At 42.5% G+C, this 22,323-nt stretch overlaps 1 protein-coding gene and 1 pseudogene across 11 annotated transcripts in view; both read left to right on the forward strand.

Moving 5' to 3' along the window:
• The window catches only part of PROM1 (prominin 1), a 147,719-nt gene that overhangs the window by 103,393 nt on the left and 22,003 nt on the right, over nt 1–22,323 (forward strand). For all 11 annotated transcript variants that reach the window (XM_046657482.1, XM_046657481.1, XM_046657476.1 and 8 more), the window contains 7 exons: nt 1,341–1,404; nt 2,357–2,446; nt 11,546–11,763; nt 13,963–14,037; nt 16,382–16,445; nt 19,034–19,193; nt 21,386–21,538. In XM_046657482.1, the coding sequence (XP_046513438.1) occupies nt 1,341–1,404; nt 2,357–2,446; nt 11,546–11,763; nt 13,963–14,037; nt 16,382–16,445; nt 19,034–19,193; nt 21,386–21,538 (824 nt within the window). The remainder of the gene's footprint in view (nt 1–1,340; nt 1,405–2,356; nt 2,447–11,545; nt 11,764–13,962; nt 14,038–16,381; nt 16,446–19,033; nt 19,194–21,385; nt 21,539–22,323) is intronic.
• On the forward strand, nt 19,357–19,453 carry LOC124237706 (uncharacterized; annotated as a pseudogene).

Genomic DNA, 22,323 nt, shown 5'->3' on the forward strand with positions numbered 1-22,323 from the left:
AAAAATGTCTCAGGAGAAACCAGCAGAAACATATGATGCTGAGCTCATGGGTACCACCAGGGGGAGAAGGATGCCTTTCTTTTGGATTCACTAATAAGAGCCCTCCAGAATCCATGGGCCTCCTCATACAGGGATGTGTTCATCCTAGTTTATTATATTCTAAAAAATACTAACACATTAAACCTTGTACTAGTTTTTTAAAATGTGGTTGGATCTAAAAAAGCAAAGAATGTAGGCATTTTTTAATATCGAGATTAGAGAAGCTAATTTTATCCATAGTTTTATAGCCTGTACAGAAAGGGAAATGTATCATTTTCTCAATCTACGAAAAAAATTCATAATATTTTTTACCTGTCATTCCAAAGACTGCAAAGTGAAACCTTTTTCCTAAAATGTTGGCAAAATTAAATACTTAGCAGCCACGGCTGGTGAACTGTGGGGTTGCTTTCTTAAAGTTGTAAATTGTTATGACTTTTGGGGAAACTCATGTAGTTCAAAATATGTGAAGAGTTCTTAACAAATCTATAAAAACTGGGCAGAGAATATGAATAATCAATTTATAGAGGAAGGTATAACTGGCCTCAAACATAATAAGAAATTTAACCTTACTCTGGTAATTAGAGAAATGAAAAAATTAGATAGCGATGCACATTTTCGCAGAGAAGATAGGCAACAGTTGTTGAAAGTGATAGCGCCAGTGTTGCCGAGGGTGAGAGGAAGCGGTTCCACTGAGACACAGCAGGGGGAGGGGGACGCGGCCCCTCTGGAGGCCGGTTCAGGAACAGCCGCTTAATGAAATGGTCCTAGTGCGGTCAATTACAAATGGCCTCACATTCTTTGTAGTTCCTGCCTTCAAGAGGGGGATCTGTTTCCAACCGTTCAAATCTGGGCTGTCCCTGTGACTTGCTTTGCCCAAAAGAATACAGTGGACTTGACCTGGTGCTAGTTCTGAGCTGAGGCTGCCAGAGGCCTTGCAGCATCCGCTCTTGTTCTCTTGCTGCTGGGACCACCATGCTGGACCACCCAGGCTGGCCTCTTGGAAGAGGAGAGGCCACATAGAGAGAGGAATCCATTTGCCCCCAGCCAAGTTGGCCCAAAGAGAAGATGCACATAGCCAATCCACAGAATCATGAGAAATCATGTTCCTTAAGCCAATATGCTTTGGAGTGTTATTAAGAAGTCTGGGTGTTAGAAAATATAAATATCTCTAAGATCCTGCCTTCTTCTAAAAAGTTCTGATTCAGGATAATTTTTGTATGTTAAATCTCTTTATTGTGGCTTTGGACCTTAGAAGAGGAGGTTTCGTGTAATTTATTTTCTACTTATTTATTTATTTTTAGCAAATCGACTATATACTGGGCCAGTATACCACCACCAAGGAAAGGGCATTCTCAGATCTGGACAGTGAGTAAAATTTAAAGTTGCCTCAACTTTTTCTGTCTGTTTTGGCTAGAAGATGCAGTGGCCCTCTCCCCTAAAACACAGACTGAGAAATGAAGCATGCTGTTTCTACAATTTCTGCATGAAAGTAGGGGAAAAACAGAAAAGTAATTCCCTAGAGTTATTGACATTTGTCATTTGTTACTCAGTGATGAAAACCCGGCATTCGTTGTGTTAATGCTTTTGCTCTCTTCCTGTCACAAGGGCTTCTTCTTCGTTCCCCACATAGGAGAGGAAATGGGTCTCTGTCAGGTCCGCTGTTAAAGACAGTAATGGGTCCCCCCGCGAATCCAGTGGGCTTCAGAAATAGAGGGCTGGGCAGTGCTGGTCCCTGCAGGCCCACAGGGAACTCAACACAGCTTCACACATAGTGGTTCCCAACCAGGGGCTGTTTTGCCCTCAAGGCGACATTTGGCAACATCTGGAGACAGTTTTTGTTGTCCCAAGGGAGTGAGGATAGGGGAGCAATGCTAGCTACTGGCATCTGTTGGTCAAGGCCAGGGATGCAGCTGCAAATCCTACAATGCGCAGGACAGCCCGTTCAACAAAGAATTTTCTGTCCCAAGATGTCGGTAGTGCCCCAGTTGAGAAGCCCTGGTCTAGTTACCGAGATGAGGGCCACGGCGGTCATGGCTCAAGGCAGTGAACACGGTGTTCCTAGTACAAGGAAATACTGAGTCTGTGGTGAGCAATTTCTCCCTGGGGCATGGCTGCTGAGGAGACTTTGAAGAGAGTGAAGAAATCTCCACACAAGAGTCAACAAGGGTCTAGAATGAAAAATGGGATTTCACGGCGGGAGAGACTAAAGATGATTTTCCAGGCAAGGAAATCTGGCCTTGCGAGGAGAGTGAATGGTCAGAGGGGAAGAAATAAGAGGAGCCCACCCTCACAGGTCCTTGTGCTTCTTTGAATTTAGATATTAAATCATTGCTAGGAAGCGGAATTCATGAACAGCTAAAGCCTAAAGTGGTCCCTGTGCTTGAGGACATCAAGGCCATGGCAGAAGGTAAGTGCAGTGACAGAAATGACCAAGAATGTTCCCCCCGGAAGTCTTGGGCTTCCAGGTTCGCTCTCCCTTCTCTTGTTTTCCCTGGATATTGGCCAGTGCGAGAGCCCACAGTCTCTGGTCACCCGAACAGGCCAGACAAAGACACACTTTGTCACAAGGGGTTTGTTTTTTTTTTTTTTAAAGCTTTGCCAAAGCTGTTGTACCAATGGTCTAAAAGTCATTTGAAATAATAGTAGCAGAATTTGATAGGAGCCTGCCACCTGTTCTTGTAAATAAAGTTGTTGGAGCGCAGCCTGCTCCTCTAGGTAGGTTTCACCTCCGGCTGCTTTCACACCTTGATGGTGGAGTTGGGTAGTTGCCACAGGGACCAAATGGCCCACAAAGCCTGAAATATTAACTCTCTGGTCCTTTATAGAAAAAGCTCGTCGACTCCTGCTATAGAATTTTAGGTCTTCTGGGGTCTATTGATTACTCATTCCTTTTCTCCCTGAAAGAACAACTTTTGGAAAGTAGGCCTATTCATTTGTATTTTAAGGCACCACAGTCAAGGACGTAAGAGAGCAGTGATATACTGATGTTAATAAACTGCATATTCAATTGCAGTGGAAAAAAGACCCCCTTCAGGCCCTTCCAGATGTTGAGAAACGTGCTGAGTGTTTGATGGAGAGAACAATTTCATCTATGCAAAACATTTGTCACTTTGCCAATTTGGATTTGAGTTTCATGAACTAGTATTCCTGAGAAAATAGGCCATAAGAGAGTGAATTGTGTGGAAGCTGGAAAATTATGACCATTCCTTTTGGCCTTCCTCCTCCCTCCTTCAAGTTCAAGGACTCAGACGAATGTATAAAACAGGATGACGTGTAGCACAGGGCAGGAGTTGTTAAGACGAGTCTTAATTAATTGAAAGTCTTTCCTTGCCCTTCTCCTTGACCCTGCCAAGGGTCCAGCTACCGTCTGAGGGCGTGGCCTCTGCTGTCGATGCCTTAGATGTCTCCGATACCTGTTCTCCTCATCACCAGCCATCTCCTTTCCATACAAGGAGACCGAGGCACAAAGAAGGGATGTGGCTGCAAAGACTCGTGCCTCCTGCCTTCCTTTCCTAGTTTTTTACATGTAGCTCCTTCCTCCCTTCTCTCCTTCCCTCCTTCCTTCCCTCCTTCCTTCCTGCCTTCTTTCCATACCTGGCCCCTGCCTATTGCTTCAGTCACTTCCTGTCTTGAACTGCTAGCCCCCTACCTTCCATTCCGGGCCATGAGTCTCAGTGGTCACTCTTTTGTAGGTCCCTAAGGTTTCATTCTCTCTCATACCCCTGTGCTTCCTCTGACTGAGATGCCACAAAACCTTCCATGCCTCATCCGCCCTACCTACCAAGCCACAGCTAGTGTTCTCTCCTCGGCAAGCTTCTCATATTCTGCCTCCTCCTGTCCCCATGAGAGAGGGTGACAACCTCCACATTTCTGCTACTTACTTGGTAACCGTAAACGTACGGCTCGTTTGTAGCCTCTCTTTAGTAGACAATGAGCTCCCTAAGGACAAGCCTGCTGATTTTGCTCACCTCTTTGTTCTCCAAACCTCTCATGGGATCTGGCCTGGAGCACATTATCATTTCTCAAATGAATAAATAAATGGATATTCTAAGTGCCTGCAACCTTGACATTAATTCTCTAAATTTAGAATACTCTATCTTCACTGGTTATAAAGTGGAAAATGGATTATATTATTTCATGGTACTGCCTCGTTTGCTAGGCAACTCCCTTTGAGTCTACAAGCTTCCTGACCTTTTACTTTTGATATGTGTAGTTATTTAACTTCATGTTTTTTTTTTTTCAGTTGCCCTCATTGTGTTCTGTGGATCCATCCATCCATCTATCTATCTATCTATCTAAATGACATTAAAATTGTTTTCCTTTGCTTTGGGAATTTTGGAGACAATTCTTTATATAATTAGATGTCTCTTGAAGGTGACATTGATGTGATATCAATGTCAAAGGTCTTTTAAGTGGCTTAAACAGTAGGACACGTATCACACATGACAGGATATTGGAGGTAAGGCAGTTCAGGGTTAGTTGATGCAGAGGTTCAACAATGTTGTCTGGGCGCCTCCTGATCTTCATTGTCTCTCCCATTGTCCTTAGTGTATTAGCCTGGTTCTCACTGTGTGTGTCACACGTGCCTGGAGCTACCATAGTCATCTTGAGTACACCAGGCAAAGGTGATGGTGTGTCACTTCTGAGCTTCCATCTCAGTCTCTCTCTCACTCATCACTCACTCTGGGAAGCCAGCTCCCGTGTCATGAGCAGCCCTATAGGGAGGCCCACATGGTGAGGACCTGAGGCCGCTTGTCAACCATGCATTGAGTTAGGAAGCCAATCCTCCAGCCCCAGTCAAGCTTCAGATGAATGCAGCCCCACGTCACAGCTTGAGTGTAACTTCACGAGAGATCTTGAGACAGAACCACCCAGCTAAGCCAATCCCAGGTTTCTGACCATAAGATACTATGTGGGATAATAAATGTTTGTAGTTTTAAGCTGCTAACTTTTGGGATAATTTGTTCAGCAGTAATAGATAACTAATACAGTCAACAATCAACAGCGCCGATTATTTTCCTAAACCATTAATTTGCTATGCAGGCTCCAACACATGGAGAAGGACAAATAAAAGCTTCTCATTGCCCTAGTTGATATATGCTATGTTATTTGTGACTGCTTATCAGATTCATAATACTCCTTGATTTTAAAGCAGTATACATTGTAAGACCATTGGTTTACTAAATATCTTTTTTAGGAATTAATGCACATTAAATGCAATATTTATTAAACATGCATCCTCACTTTACTAAAGTTAAAATGTGAAAAAAGAAAGGTAAAGGGAATCATTGAATCAGGAAAATATGATAATCTTTAAAAACTGAAAGATAGCCCACTATTGAGCCAAAAAATAATGAGTGAAAGAATAAATGCACAAAAATGATAACACAGTAGACTAATGAGAAACTTTGTTTTAAACAAAGAACTCAGTGTACAAGGAGTGTAACCTCTTCTTCTTGTTAATTAGTATATTTTCTTACAATGGAGTGCTACCCGTTTCTTTCCTCCGGTCACCACATTTACCACACAAAATGAACTCTTCATGATTATGGCCAAGAGACGGCCTAAGAACCATGTGTTATTGTCCTTTATTGAAAATTAAATGGCATTTAAGGCATGAAATGAGGCAACAACGGACCTCGGCAGCCTCTTGATAGGTAAAGCATCAGGCCTGCTTACCGATCAAAGGGTGAATCTTTCTCACTTGGAAAGATCTTTGAAACAGTGACAACCGCCCTCCTCAGTTGCAGCCCGTTTTCACGCTAAGGCCAGCATGTCCCTGACCTGGGAGGCAGGTAGGGCCCTCCACTTGCAGGAATGGTGCACTCCCTAAAGCCTCTTCCATTTTGCATCTGTACCCAAACAAAACAAAACAAAAAGGATTTGAGAGAGAGAGGTGTGCCCAGGTTTGCTTGGACCTTTATCTCTAGGGAGAGTTTCGAAGGCACTCTTGTTCCTCGAGTGTTGACATTTCCTTTCACCTGGGAGCAGTTGTCACAGGTTGGTACCCAAGGAATCCCTGTTCCTGTAAGGCTTCCTCCCAAATGACTCCCCCAACTGATGGTGCTGGAAAACCACTCCTCAGCATTACTGTCCATGCAAAGCTACTTGGCCTTCACTGCTAATGGTGTGTTCACTATCCTTCCATGGGTAGGTAGGTAGGGCCTGATATTTGTATAGGATTTTGGGGTTTTTAAAACATCTTTTAAAGGCTGTACCTTATTCCATGTAATGGTCACAATGTCCCTGAGAGACAGGCAGAGGGGCTATAATGAGCCCCCATATTACAAATAAAAGCCATCTGGCCCCCCCGAGCTTGAAATCTACATTCTCTGGTTAAATCCAGCGCTTTTTCCTCCAGTGCTTGCTGAATGACTCTTATTTCTTTACTTTAGAGCAAACCAGAGATAGAGATTGAAAAAACAGAGAAAGAACCTACTGTCTCGTCTAAGCAGACAGTGTCCCCTGCCGACATGGGGACATGGAGACAGGGATGAACTGACTTTGAGGAGCTTTCCTCTGCCCCAGGCACATTCATTCCTTTGACCAAATAAGTGTGCTTCAGGCTGCTGTGAGGCCGGAAGGGGCTCGTTGAGAGGAGCACATGTCACCCCAAAGTTGGCAGGTCTGTCTTGCCTGGTCTTCTGAAAATTCAGGCTTCACAAGCTGAGTTCAGTCCATTTTAAATTAAAAAAAAATAAAAGATTGCTTCTCATTGACCAAGTGTCTTGGAATTTGGGCTTTAACGTCAAGAAGTTATTTGGGGGAATTTTTTTTCCTCTCACTGTGATTGCTCTAATGATATACTCATCCTTGTTAAACAGCAGAAATCTATTCTCTGACCTACCTAAGGAAGATTGTCTGCGTGATTAATACCTGCTAGAGATCTAAATCGGGGTTCTTAACCTTTTCAGTGCTATGGACTGTGAACTCCATGGGCCTTTTCTCAGCGTGGTTTTAAATGCATAACATAAAAGAGATCAGATCACAAAAGAGACCAATTGGATTGAAATACCAAATATTAAGACAGTGAATCTGCGATGTGGTAACATATGCTGCTTTATGACGCCCATTAACTGATGTCATCTGGTGGAGGGTCTGATAACCACCACAATTTCAGAGTTGTGATGGGCAGACACAGTATTGCCAGATATTGACAACAACTGAATGTTAAGTGAAAATGTTGATTTCTTTGGTGACAGTTACAGGCACTGACAGAGGCCCACTGTCTACTTTCATAATAGAATCAAAGTTAAGTAGAGGCTAGTGGAAATAGAGACATGAGGGTTGTGTTTTTCCTATCCCAACTTACAGCTCCCTTTCAATTCTACCCACAGACTCCAGTTTAGGAACCCTTGACCTCACCTCAGACAGTTCAGGTTGAACCACGTAACCAGATCACACGGGAAATAGAGGTGCCCTGGGTTGCCATTGACGTTGAATGAATAGTCTTTAGTGATTATTTTGTCACTTGCTATTTGAGTGTTTCTCCTGCAGAAATGAGGATGAAGCCAGGACTTTTCCCCGAGTTTTCCTTCCACTGTCGTTCACCTCCTCCCTCCGCCACCCCCCTCAGCCCGTCCTGTGTCTTAGCAGGAAATATTACCTAACTGGCAGGAACAGAACTATGAAAAGGGTTGGGTGCCTGGTGGCTCCTCATTCTTTCACCTTGAGACTTCATCTCTCGTGTCCGATAACCATGTGAACAAGCCAAACCTTCACTTTCCACTGTCTCCGGCATCGCTCTTGCTGATTCCCCTCTAGGTCCTCTCCTTATAGCTTCAAGTGTACTTCACCAAACAGTTAATAATGATTTGGGCTGGCTCTGTGGCCTTTACAATCAAATCTCTCCAGTCTCCTCTCTCTCTCTCTTTCTCTCTCTCTCTCTTTCTCTCTCTTTTTTTGTGAAGAAAATTGGCCCTGAGCTAACCTCTTTTGCTTGAGGAAGATTGTCGCTGAGCTAACGTCCAGTCACCTCTCTTATTCTCTTATAAATATCTCTTGAGTAATTATATGTCATTTATCTGATACAAACAGAAAATATATCTATCTCTGGCTTTCAGCTTAGTGGATTATTGGCTTATGTAACTGTCACTAGCTTCAGGTGAGGCTTGATCTAGTGGCGAGATTTTTTTCCTTTTAGCTGTTCTCTACAATGTCTGCATCATTCTGATGTGAACTCGCCTTGGAGTTGAAAGAGAACTAACTCCAGCCACATTGCTCCTCCTCCTCACCCAGATTTCCCTCCTATAGGACCATCTGAGGTCCCATGGCCACCTCTGAACCAGTGCTATACAGGGGAAATTGGCTGGCTGGGGCAGTCAGGGCCCACTCCTTAAGCTGAGTGTGGGACTCATGTTGCCCAAACACAGGTCTGCTGCAAGGTGGGAGAGGGGTGACATGGTTTCTGAGATGTCAGCCAACAAAGTTCACTGCGAGTATTTGTAGAAGTGGTTAGCCATAAACTAATGTTTAGAGAGCTTTTGAGTGTTGAGGGCCTGCCTGGGGCTAATGCTATGTACCAGCTGCTTTTCCTGCATCATATTAGTCAATACTCACGACGACTCTGTGGGGTGGGTATGGTCACCTTCATTTTACCAACTCATGACAAGGAGGCTCAGAGATCATGTAACTCATCCAAGATCAGGTAGCTGGGAAGTGGTGGAGTTGGAATTCAAACCCCGGTCTGACTGTAGCCTGTGCTGCCTGGACCTTACTGGGTGGCATTTGGGTCCCTTTGGGAGTGTGGAGAGGTAGGGGCTCCATGCCATCTACAGTAAGCAGCATCTTCTGGAGGAGGAGTTACCAGTCTGGAGTCCAAGTGCTGGTGTGGCCGCGGGGTGATGCCAGGCATCCCCGCAGGCAGATCCCTGGGGAGTGCGTGCACTGGGAATACTGGTCTGTCAGCATCTCTTCCAGCTCCCACATTCTGTAAAGGTAAAGGCTGTGCAAAAAGTACATGAACAGTGCAATGTGGTTGGTGTGGACCTTACCGTTTGTCCCATGGTTTGCCCAATTTTTAATGCTTGAATTATAATTCTCTTTGGATTAAAGGCACTTAAAACAGATTTTATTTTTCTCATCAGTGCTTCCTGTATTAGTATTAAAACTCTATTTTTTTTCAAAGTCAGCCTGAATAAGTTTAAGTTCAGCTTCTGCTGTTGCCAGAGCTTCTTAAAATGTGCTTAATAAGCTGCTTGGGCAAACTTTTTGCTAAAAATTCTTTGCAGCCTTCTGTGTTTTGTGGCCTTTGGAAAGAGCAGAACCATGCAAATCGATTTGTGCAAATCGTATTTGAGCTGCAGGTCAGGACCTACAAGGGAACCGTGTGCTATGAGTTGGGAAATGTTAAGTAACTAAAATTGAGAATCTGAAATATCTTTCTGCTCACTTCAGATACATATATACGTGATCTTGGTAGGTCTGGAGTGACTCCCAGAATTATAACCCAGTAGATATTTTATAGATATAAAATGCTTTGAAGACTTTGGAAAAAAATATGTATTTATTGTCTCTGGGTCCTTCCTGGAACATGAGAGAATAGTACCCATAAACCAGAATGTCTATAGACATTGCCTAAATATACACATTTTCTGGACCGTCAATTTATTTTATCATCCGTCATTCTTTGTTGTTGTTGTTTGTTTCATCCCTTAAAATAACTTGTCTTGAGCTCAAAGTGGAAAAGGCTATGAGAGATAAACCACACAACATTAAAATGTGAGGTGTGTGGTGTGAAGCATATTTTGGCATGCTCTTCTGCATTCTGTGTGTGAGGATGTGTGTTGCGAGCTGTGTGTTGTGGGGTATATTTTGGCATGTTGTTCTGCATTCTGCTGTTTGTTTCTAGTTGCAATTGTGTTCTTTGTTTCTTGTTTTGCCATGTTAGATATTTATTGAGGCTTTAACATGAGCTTGGAACTTGGTCCATGCTTTGCTGATAATCCTGGGAGGTAGATGGAAGAGATGAGAAACTGAGGCCCAAAGCGACTCTTCAATAAAGTCTTAAATATTATTATAGTCTCAAATGCTGTTAAGATATGACTGGACCAAAATTCAAGGGAAAAGATTGTTTGAAGCAGACTTTGGATTTTTTATCCAGATAAGGTGATAGAATTTGGGTCCATGGGTCACGTCGTCTGATCCTGGGAGCTTCCCCAGGGCTCAGAGCAAATCATCAAAGCTAGGTTGTAGCATCGTCTTGGATGACAGGCATAGCTGTTGCCAGATCAGATCTGCTTAAGATGGGTGGTGCCATCTCCTGGGAGCAAACCTGCTAGGACACAGCCTAGCATCACAGACTCTGCTGGGAACGAGGAGATGACCCAGCCAGCTTCCTAATTTGCAGATGAGACAGATGAGGAGACGGAGGTCCTGAGAGCTGGAAGAGTTTACGAAAGGTGCTGTAACAAGGTAGGAGAGGAACTGGGCTGAGACCTGCGACTTCTTATGGTGAGATTCCACCACATGGAAGCATAAAAGTGCGTGTGTGTGTGTGTGTGTGTGTAGTTTTAGCACTCAAGTTTTATGTGGTTGCCAGGGAAAGTTGGGGAAACCAGTTTTTAAGGGAATTCACACTTTTCCCAGTTGTGGCTTGATGCTCCGCCCTCTGTTTTGTGAGCCTGGAAGACTGACTTGCTTAGAAGGAAAGCAGCACCCCCTAATTTAAATTCCACATCTTTTACTGCTGTGGCTTTAAGTCACTGTGGAAAAGGATTGTAATCTGCTACCTCCCTAGTCATGAACACGGAGCTCTACACCCCAGCGAAATCAGGATAGCAAACAATTGTTAGGGATTTCCTAGTATAAGGATGTCCTAGGCTGTGGGGCTCCCAAAATAAAACAGACAGACTCACTGCCGTTGAGGAGTTTCAATCTGATTGTTCTAATCCCCACATTTCATGATGAACATGGTGATGCTTCACCATTTTCAGATGAAAGAAGTTGCTGAAGAATGTTCAGGAATTGACTTCTGGTTGCACAGCGAGTGTCGAAGCTGAGATCTCCACCCGCTGAATCCAAAAGCGTGCTCCTGACCATCGCTCTGTGTTTAATTCCAGCTCTCTGAATATCCATAGCTAAATATGTGTGGGGGTGATCGGTTTTCTGTGGATTCAAACTGCTTGGGATTGTCTGGTCTGGCCTCTTCAAGGCTGGGCAATGCTGGGACCGCGGCACCTTTTCCTGGGCTGCTGCTCCAATGCTGGTCAGTTAACACTGCCCAGGTGTCCCCATCATGGTCCTGGGTTGGTGCTCACCCTGCTTCTTGTTTGCAAGAGCCCCCAAGCAGGAAAGCTGAGCTGGTTGGAGTAGCTGGCAGAGGGGGCCAGCACTGTCCCTGCATTCCCCACTCTGATGTCCCTCCCAGCAGGCTGCTCTGGTTGCCTTCCAATGTCATCTACAAGTTCCTCTCAAGTTTCTTTAGGGCCCTATTGAAGATAAGAAGAAAGCTGCCATTGCCGACCTAGTGGGGGCATCTATTCTCACCCTAACTGTGTTCTTACAGCAATCAAAGAGACCAAAGAAGTCCTTTTGAATGTGAACAGTACCTTAGACCAGCTGAAAAAGTCAACCGCACAACTTAACACCAGCCTGAGTACAGTTAAAGGGGACCTCGAGCAATCACTCAATGACCCCGTGTGCACTGTACCTCCGGCAGCTGCCACTTGCAACGACATCAGAACGTCTCTAAGCCAGCTGGATTACAACAACAACTTGGGGCAGGTGAGGGGGGTCACCTTGTTTCGGGGCAGGGTCTTTGGGACAGCTGGGCAGGGCTAAGCATGGGTACCCCTGTCAGGTGCACAGTGGCCTGCGTCTCTGTCTGCCTTCCTGGTCATCTGATGGCCACATTGGAATGGCCCCAGCAGGAGAGAAGGGACAACAGGAAACCCCTGCTTGAGAGTTCTCTGTGATTGATTTGATGAAACATTTTGGAACGAATTCAGCTTTAAAAACAAAAAAGCGGGGACGGCCCTGTGGTCTGGTTGTTAAAGTTCTGTGCACTCCGCTTAGGTGGTCTGGGTTTGTGGTTTCAGATCCCGTGTGTGGACCTACTCCATGCATCAGCCATGCTGTGGAGGCGTCCCACATACAAAGTAGAGGAAAGATTGGCACAGAAGGTAGCTCAGGGCTAATCTTCCTCAAGTGAAATAAAAAAGAGGAAGATTAGCAATGGATGTTAGCTCATGGCAAATCTTCCTCACCAAAAAAAAAAAAAAAAAAGGAAGCATTCCCTTTAAAAATTAGAATGTATTTTAAAATCATATGCCTAGTATATTAACCACCTATGCCTAAATATAAGGTAATTCTCCATTTTCCCAAAGAGAAGATTAGAAAAAAAGAATCTGGAGCAAAGTGAATATATAAAGTTCAAGGATGTAGATAAAATAATCATGTCTACTCATGATTTTTAATTTATCAAGATAGGGATACATATACACACCAAATTTTACGTAAAACAATATTTTAATATAGGTATATTTTTCTCACTTTCAAATTTCATGAATCAACTTTATTTAAACATTTCACATTCAATGTCTGTGTCTGCATATCTACTGCAATCACTTTTATTGTCACTGAACGGTTTTTTAGAGCCTGGGATCTATACTTGCATTTAAATTGTTTGAGATCAAGTCCTTTTTGGGGTAACTTTTCATTTTGATGTCCTTTTATTGTTGTTTTTGTTTTGAGGAAGACTGGCCCTGAGCTAACATCCATGCCCATCTTCCTCTACGTTATGTGTGGGATGCCTGCCACAGCATGGCGTATGTGCACATTTAACCACTGTGCCACTGGGCCGGCCCCCTCGATGTCCTTTTAAACATGCAGAAAATTTACAAGATTGGTACAAGGAACCCCTGTCTACACCCTTTACTCCAAATTCACCAGTTGTCAACATTTTGCTCCATTTGCTTAATCATATCATTTTGTCTGTTTATTTATGTATCTATCATCTATTACTATTATCATATGTGTGCATAAAATGCTATACATTTTGTTCTTTTCTCCATCATTTGTAGGTAAGTTGCAGATGTTATGCCCTTTTACCCCTAAATATTTCAGTGCATTTCCTAACTTTACATAATCTTTATGCAGTTATCAAAATTAGGTCATATAACATTGACCCAAAACTACCATCTAATCCACAGTTTATATTCAAATTTTGCCGATTTTTCTAAAGATGCCCTCTATGACTGTTGTTTCATTTTCCCATCTGAGGTCCAGTCCAAGAGCAGACATGGTCTGTATTTGTCATATCTCTTTGTTCCTTTAATCTGGAACAGTTTCTCAGTCTTTTTCTTTTGTGACATTGAGATTTTTGAAGATGATAGACCATTTATTTTATAGAATGAGCTTCGATTTAGGTTTGTCTTATGTTCCCTCATGATTAGATTTGTGTTGTGCATATTTGTCAGAAATATCGCAAAGATGATACCGTGTCTTTCGCAGTCCATCATGTCAGGAGACCTATGATATTTGTCCTAGTATTGGTAAGAGATAGAGAGGACATTTTAACTCCACCTATGATACAGTAAATGAAAAATTTATTCCAGACACTCACCAATATAACCACAGACTATTACTTTTAAAAGTGTTTTTAAAAAGGCTGTTTACGATTTTATTTGACAATATTCAGTACCTGAAATTTTGAATTCACACATATTCAATCTGTGTTCAATTTCTTTCCTTCACTTTTAGCTTACTGTAGCATGAAATTTCCAAACATCTAAAAATTGGTGCTTGTAGAGGCCATTTTGAGCTGAATGTGCTTTCCCCAAATGATACTCTATTGTTCAAGAGAAGTTTAGATCATACCTTATAATATAGAGACTTTGGGACCTCGATGTCAGATGATTCTTTTTTATGACATAATTTTGGGAGTAACCACCTTGGCTTATATTTTGTTTTATAAATTTTCAGCTTCCATCTTTGGATGAGCACATTGATAGAGTTAACAATATTCTTCGAACAAATTTGTCCAGCCAGGTCCAAAAGGTATGTTTTTTGGAAAAAATACAGTGGCTTATTTTATATCATTTTAAAGAATAGACTAGTACATAAGAAAATAGGTAACAGCAAAAAAAGCAGTGAAATGCTGGAGAGGAGTTGCCAAGATGGGTGATAACTGTTATCTTCCAGATAATTTAGTCATTTCAATTCAAGACGTTTTTATTAAGCATCTATTATGTGCAAAGCACCAAACTAGGACCATAAGAGGTAAAGAGAAAAGCATGATCTCACCTTCCTGTGCTCAGAATTTGATGGGTGTGGTGCTGGACCCCATAATGGTTCTGTACCAGATGCTCTTCCACTGCACCTATGAGTCAACCATGTTGGTTTTGTCTCTTTCCACTTCTGCGCATTTGCATATGCTGTGCACTGTGCCTAGCCCTCTCATCTCTTTCCCCCTCCTTTGTCCAGCAACTTAGGCTACGAGGTACTAGCTGCTTTGAGCTTTATGTATCACTTTCTTAATGAGGCCTTTCCTGGGCATCTAGACCAGGTCAAAGTCCTTTTTAATACAGTCTTACATTCTTAGATTCTGCGTTAAGTATCTCATTAACTGTAATTATTGCTTTAAAGTCTCGATTGTCTCATTGACTGTAAACCCTAAAAAGGGAAGGACCTATTGATCTGGAATACAGATGATTTCCCCAATAGCCTGCCAATTGTTGCTCTTTATTCAGCTAATACATTGAGTGCACAATAAGTATTTCTATATAGATTATGATTCACTAAGAGTGCCGTGGGCCTGTAGGAAAGGGGGAGAATAGTTTTATTCTTGACTTTATGTCTTTAGCGTTGGTATAAAGAATTCATCAAATATCTGTTGAACACTCATTTACATATACTGACAAATTGTCTCCTTAAACAAGTCATTGGAAACTCTTGGTCTTCCCACTCTGGTATCACCTCGTTTGTTAAATGAAGGAATTGAACCAGAAGATCTGTTAGTCCGCTTCCAGGCATAAAACCTCTTAAAACGGGTGACCTCAACAGGTCCAAACACAGATAAATGTAGAGGGGTCAGATGTACAGAAAAGCAACACAAGCACTGGTGTGCTGGGTAGCTGAGTCACCTTTGAGGAAACCGAAGTCATGGTGTTCTTTTATGGCTTCCATGTTGCTAGGCTAAAGTCGAAACTTGCTGGCACCATCAGTCTTATAAAGTTTGTGACTTAGATTGGACTGCTGTAAAAGAATACTGTAGACTACGTGGCTTACAAGCAACAGAAATTTATTTCCCACAGTTCTGACGGCCCATAGTCCGAGATCAGGTGCCAGCAGGGTCTGGTTCTGGTGAGAGACCCCTCCGGGACAGCCATTTTCTCATTGTGTCCTCACATGGTGGAGAGAACCCTCGGGGCTCCTTTTATAAGGCAATAATCCCATTCATGAGGGCTCCACTCTCATGACTTAATCACCTCCCAAAGCGCTGCCCCCCCTCAAATAACCATCACTTTGGGGGTTAGGATTTCAACATACTCCCAGACACAGACATTCACTTCATAACAGGTTGTAATTGCTGTGGTGTTCCCTAGCAGATGGCTAAGTACACCAGCAGATGGTTAAGAAACACGAAATTAAACCCCTGCCAGAGGAGAGGCGGGATGTTTCATAGAGTTACTCAGAAACGATGATGTCTGCCTGTCATGGATTTAGCAATAAGTGATACAGGTCACCCTGGCTGTTTCTGTTTTCATTTTAGCCTCCCTGCAATTTGTAGTCTCTATAAGCTTGTGTTTTAAGACGTTATTGTTTTCTGTGAGACTCGATCTCCAATTTAATTTTGGAATTGCATTGGAAAATGATTCTTTTCTTAGAAATTCACTTTGTATCAGCACATCGTACCTTATACAGATCAGAGTTTCTTAATCTCAGCACTACTGACACTTTGGGCTGGATAATTCTTTGTTGTGGGGGCTGTCCTGTGCATTGTAGGATATTTATGAGCATTTCTGGCTCCTTTCCACATAATGCCAGTAGCTCTCCCACAATTGTGATAACACAGATGTCTCCAGACACTGCCAAATGTCCCCTGGGGGGCAAAATTGCCCCTAATTGAGAAACACTGATATAGATACATTCAAATTTTTAACATGAGTTAAAAGTTAAAAATTAAAAACTTTTAACGTGATCTTTGATGGATATAATTTAAAGAAAGTCCTCTCTAAAGGAGAATTTAGTTTTTACATTTTTAATGACCATATAATAATTTCAGCCTTAAGATGAACGTTACATTTTTGTTTTTCTACTGCATAGTAAGCTGAAAAGTGAGTACTAGTTAACTGCCCTTGTACTTACTATGTATATCAATTTATTTTGAACTATTTTTTAGGGCTATAAATCCTTTAATGATATACCTGAGATGGTGCAAAACCAAACCACGGACCTGATATCAGGTGAGATTCACAGTTTGAAGTAATTTTGTACCTCTCCTTCTTAAGAATTGGCTGGTTAGTATGAAGAAATGTATTGTTAAGAATTTTATTGTTCTTTTTCCCTCTTAAAAAAGTATTCTCTCACTAAAACCTGGAAAACTAAACAAATATCAGAGCTTTTCAATTGTGCCAGCTTCACATAGTGAAGTGGATTTAAAAAAGTAATAATCCTTCTGTTGGACACTGATTAGCAGCTGGCCGGAAGCTGCGTGCTGGAGGGCCGTGCTGTCAAGACGAGCCTTCATCGTGAGCTGTCCGAGCTCCCAAAAGCTATAGTTTGGAAGGTCACATTCTGATTTTTCTCACTGAGGGAAAAACTGTAGATTATTATATTTTCTAAAAGAACTTAAATTTTTTTTTTAAGGAATACTAGGCATAAGGACTTATTTTGTCTATTTAGGAAGGTATTCATCTGCCGTCTAGGTGTCTTACGGTTTTGGAGAGACAGAATTGATGTTGGGAGAATTCTCCTGCCCGTAAATGACTGAGTCACAATGTATTCAGGTGATGCTATTTGGGGCGAATGTACAGGGAAAGAATGCAGCATAAACAGTTCTTTGTGCAGGATTGGGGATAAACCTGGGTTATTTGCTAAGAGAAGAAATCTCTGAACCAATCTAAGACTATCTTCTCTTTTTTTAAAAAGAAAAATCATCTCTCTGCTTCTTTTTATCTGTTGACCAAATGGTTTTAAAATGTTGTTAGAGGTATTTGATTCTTTCTTTTCCTAATGGCATTCTTTCAACACAGTAGGACTTTGGGTGAAAAATATTGTATCCTACTATCTAGTGCTTTAGATGTTTTGTGGGTTCTCTTTTGTCTAGTCTAAGATTCTACTTTAAAATATTAAGGTATTAAGGATAACGCTCATGCTTTCCTAGGCTAGCATCTGGAGGCTAACACGCTGTGCGTCTGGCAGCCACCCTCTTACTAATCTCTGTGTTTACTCTCTTTGTTTCTCCTTTCGGGACTTCTTCTGCCTATACGTGCAGCCCTCCCTTGTAAGTCTGGCAGAGCAAGGTGTGCAGTACGTGTGAGCGAGGCCCATTGCACATGGTGTCGTTGCCTGAACACAAGCCAGAGTTTTCCCAGGTCTGAGCGAGTGCCACTCCAGCAGCCTGAATGTCAGTTGTTTGTTTTCATGTCCTTCCAAAACAAATAAAAACCCTTACCTCTCATGTCTTGATCCTTTGGTCCTACTCTGCACACATGTTTTAAGTGCCTACTGTGTGCCAGGCTCTGCTGGGCTCTGCGGATGGCAGGTGAGTAAGGCATGACCCCTGCCTACCGTTCAGCTGAGCGTGTATACAGATGCCATTTACCCCACTCTGGTAACACAACAAGGTACATGCAAGGGGACTGAGGTGGGGAGCGGGTGGGGAAGGGTTTCTGGAGGAAGTGACATCTAAATGGAGGCCTGCAGTAGTATTTACTGAGAGAGGGCACCAGCCACATGCAGAGTCACCAAAGCTGCACAGGTGGAAAGCGGGGTCATGTGAGAGGGCGGGACAGCCTGAGAAGCAGAAGGGGCTCCATTCTAGGTTTAGGGGACTGTTCATAGGAGATGGGGAGTCTACACACCACATCTCAAAATCCTAGAAATCTCCCTTTCAGCATCAGTGGATTTTTAACTGATTAGTGTGTTCTTAGTATGTCCATGTCAAGAATTACTGTGGATAAGGCCACTTCAGAGCTGTGTGAGCACTGGGCCAGGTGACACCCCTCACCCCTCACAGCTTTGATCCCAGGACCAACGTCAGGATGGACAGACACTTTCCAGAAAACCAGAAATTGTCTCCTCTCTGAAAGATCAGGATGGGTATTAATAAAAACTGGCCACTGGGAATACTATTGCTTAGGAATATAAGAGACACAGATACACTTCTTTAATAAGTCTCAATTTGTATGAGTCAAATAAACTTTTATCAAAAATATCACCTGGGGCCGCTTGTTCAAAAATTCAGTCCTAGAGAATCACTATGTTTCTGAATGCCATTTCTGAAGTGGATGAAATTATTATATTATTAGTTTTTCTTTCCAAAATCATTTCACAGAAGCTTTAGAGTTAGATACACCTGAGTTTCAAATCCCGTTTCTAGTGCTTTCTGAAAAAGAGACCTAGGGGCAAGTAATTTAACTGCTATGAGCCTCAGGGTCACTATTAGCAAAATGGGATTAAGAATATCTACCTCAGTGCAATAAATGAGTTAACCCTTGTAAAAGTGCCTGGCCCATGGTAGGCATACCATACATTTCAATCACCTCATGTTTTTGTTTTTTTTTTACTGGAGTAAGTAAAAGAAGAAAACTCTGGCTTGATTCAGCACCATATCATTAAAGTCAGCACTCATAGCTTGCTGTTTTGTTAAGTGATTGCGTTTTGATGGTCTTGGCTACATTCATGCTTGTTCTAGAACCTTTTTGTATTTTAAATACATACATAACATGGGAAAAACTAAAGTGCTTCAAACTTTTCAGTTAGGTTCCAAAACGAAGTTTCTGTTTCCTCTGGGTTTGAAAATACATAACTGAGGTATCTTTGTTTTCAGGTATCAAAAGTACCTTGAATTCCATTGGTTCTAATATCGGTAATATAAGCAAACAGATTCCTATTCAGGATAAGCTGTCAAATTTCATGGATTACATTAACAGCACTGAAACTTACATCCACCGCAGTTTGCCCACGTTGGAAGAATATGATTCATACAGGTGAGAGTCCCCGCTGAGCTGCTCAGCTGGGAGGGTGGTGGTTGCTATGGAGTGGGGTAAAAATTCGAATTTAGAACCAGGATAATCTTATGAGAGCAAATTGTACAAAGAAGCCATAACCTGGTAAGTGTTAACCGTAGTTTACGTTATTTAAAAAGTTAAAGTGTTGGCTTTGTCAGCACATATACTAAAATTAGAACTACACAGAGAATAACATGCACAAGGATGGCACATAAATTCATGAAGCATTCTATCTTTTTTTTTCTAATTTGAAGACTGAAAGTTCTTGAGACAAATATTCAATAGTTTGCAATTTTGATGTTATTAGTGGCTTCTAGAATCTTAGTTATAGTTGTCTAAGGCATGTAAGAGAATTTTAAAGCTTAGAAGTAACTAAGAAGGGCATTTGGATAATTTTATTATTTATCTTGTGCTCTTGCATGAGAAAAACCCATATAGGAATGAAATTCTCCAGAATCTCCATAGATATGGGCCGTATGAACGGTTCCAGAGGAGGCCATGGGGCTGAGGCTTTCAGAGGGCAGAGTGCATCTCACATCTCACATGATCCTCTAAATACCTCCAGTCTAAGTGCTGTCCTCCCCAGCACTCTGTCTGAGATGTCCACCACCATCTCCCAGGGCCAAAGCCACCACCAGCAGTTTCTAATGAGGCCGCAGCCGCTGGGAACAACAGCTGCTTACCTGAGCTCTTCGAAAAATTTGCTGGTTTCTCGGATGCTCTTTCTGTAAGAACCAACCTCTACATATTTATTTTATAAACCAATGAAGAAAAGAATATTGTCCAAATGCTGGCATTCGGGAACAGCTACAGCGTGCCCATCAAGTGCTCTACGCAAGGCATCTCGCCTGATACTCACAAAAACCCCCTGGGTTGTGTTCTGTTTATAACCCTGTTTCATAGACAAGGGAATTGAGGCTCAGGGAGGTGAAGTGACTTACTTAAGGCCAGCAGCAACACGGCACAGGTGGGTTTCAACCCTCGTCTGCCTAGGCTAGCAATTATTGCCTTGTAATCAACAAGCTGTTTTCCCCCCATGGGGCTAGGCCACACCAGCAGGTGTCAGGAGAAACATAAGACCCAACTTTTCTCAGTGAACTTCCAATCTCATTAGAGGTCAGAGTTTCACACATGGAAAGAATGGTACAATTATCTGCTTACGAGTCGGTTCCTCCTTCCTTTCACTTCACCCTGCCCTGAGACTATAAGCTTATTTTAAAAAGAAATCTAAGCAGATGAGGCGTGCATTGACTGTAAAAGATTTCTGAGGCCAGGTTCCATGGCTTATTTAATTTTGTGTCCCCAGTATCTGGAACAAAATGCCACAGAATGGGTGCGGTTGGCTATTATTATAATTATTGAGATTGCTCTTAATTGAATGAAAAGCTTTAGTGGTGGCTTTTGTTGCAGAAGTAAATTCTTTATATTTTAGTATTTTAAAGATTGGGAAGCATTTCTACCCTTGAATGTTCCTTGGCTGCTGGAAAAGGGCATTGTACATTCCGGGAATGCCAGTAAGACCTAATTGAGGATCCATTATCCTGAAATGTCTCACAGGACCATTACGAAATTGAGATTTGCATTCTGCAGGCATTTGATTTAGGATGCTTATAAAGTTCTAAAATATTCAAAGCATTTGCCATGTAGAGAGTTTCTGGTTCAATAAAGAACACCATGCGCCCTAAATATTCCAGGAACTGCAAAACATTTTAGAGAAAGACCTGGGGAAAGAACTCGGTGTTTCTTTATCTGCTGTCTTATCATGATCTAGCCATATCTCATCATCATTATGATAAGCTCTTACAGCATCAGGAGCCTTGAAAGAACTTAAAAGTCCTAAGGGGTACTCTTATCAGTAGCCTTGGAGAAGTTGAGCCCTGCTTTTGAGCCTCATGGGAGTAAAGCAAAGAAAGGAAGGAATGCTTAGTGAACATTGATAAGAGCGCTTCACAAACAAGATAAAAATTAAAGTTTTTTGTTGGTTGGGTTGGAGGACTAGGGTGGGAAGGGCTCTTTTCGTGACAGTATCGCCCTGAGGAATTTGTTCACAGAGGAATCTGATGTTCGATTGCAGGTGTCACTCTCAGCTGCTCCAGCCCTGGTCCGACAGCTTTCGAGTTAGGACAGTGTCGCCTCTTTTATGTGTACTAACACTGTGCTTGCTTCACCAGGTGGCTGGGTGGCTTGGTTGCCTGCTGTTTGCTGACTCTCATCGTGATTTTTTTTTACCTGGGCTTACTATGTGGCACCTTTGGCTATGACCAGAATGCCACCCCCACCAGACGAGGCTGCATCTCCAACACCGGAGGCGTCTTCCTCATGGTGTGAGTGTTTGCTGTTCTCTGTCGTGTACAGGGTGGAAGTGCAGGAGGAGAGCAGGTGATTCTGGTGTCACGTGGACCCTGTGGCCTCTGGCCAAGCACTCTGGGTTCCAGCAGTGTAGGCGTCTTGGTGATTGTATTTACCTTGTTTTGGGAAAATCCATCAAGCATAAAAAGTAAAACTCTAAATTAGTTGCACTTTGACAGATAAGCTTAAACACACTGTGTATATATGGTGGGCTCCTCTTTAAAGCAGCTGTCATGGGAATTATTTCCAGGTTTGCTTTCTTGATTCCCATAGTTTTTTCCCTACATCCATCCATCCATCCATCCATCAATCCATCCATTCATTAATTCACCAGATACTTGCTGAGGACTGACCTGGTCAGCTAGCTTGTTCACTTTGAAACTCTAGAAACTTGGTTTAGAACAGAGATTGCCAACCCAGCACCCTTGGGATTTAGACAAGCAGCCTCAATTAGTGATGAGAGCAGGTGTGAGTACCAGCAAAAGGTAAGCCTGTAGTCGACTGGAGCAACTGTGCTTGTTTCAAGGACATTCATATCCAAGTTCGTATTTTTGAAAAAAACTTTACCAGGATGTGACAAGGCATAGGGGGCATGAGCTGGGTGTGACTGGAGATGGAGCCAGAAATGTAAACGAGGACTCAGGGGTAAAAGCTTTGAATGCTCCCCAGAGAGGAAGCTGTGTGTGTTTCAAGTTGATATTCTCTTTTCCGATAAGCCGTTTGAAAATCGGCAGTAGAGAGTGTGACAGGGCTCGAGGGC

This window comes from Equus quagga, chromosome 3 (assembly GCF_021613505.1).
Source record: "Equus quagga isolate Etosha38 chromosome 3, UCLA_HA_Equagga_1.0, whole genome shotgun sequence".
NCBI classification, from domain to species: domain Eukaryota; kingdom Metazoa; phylum Chordata; class Mammalia; order Perissodactyla; family Equidae; genus Equus; species Equus quagga.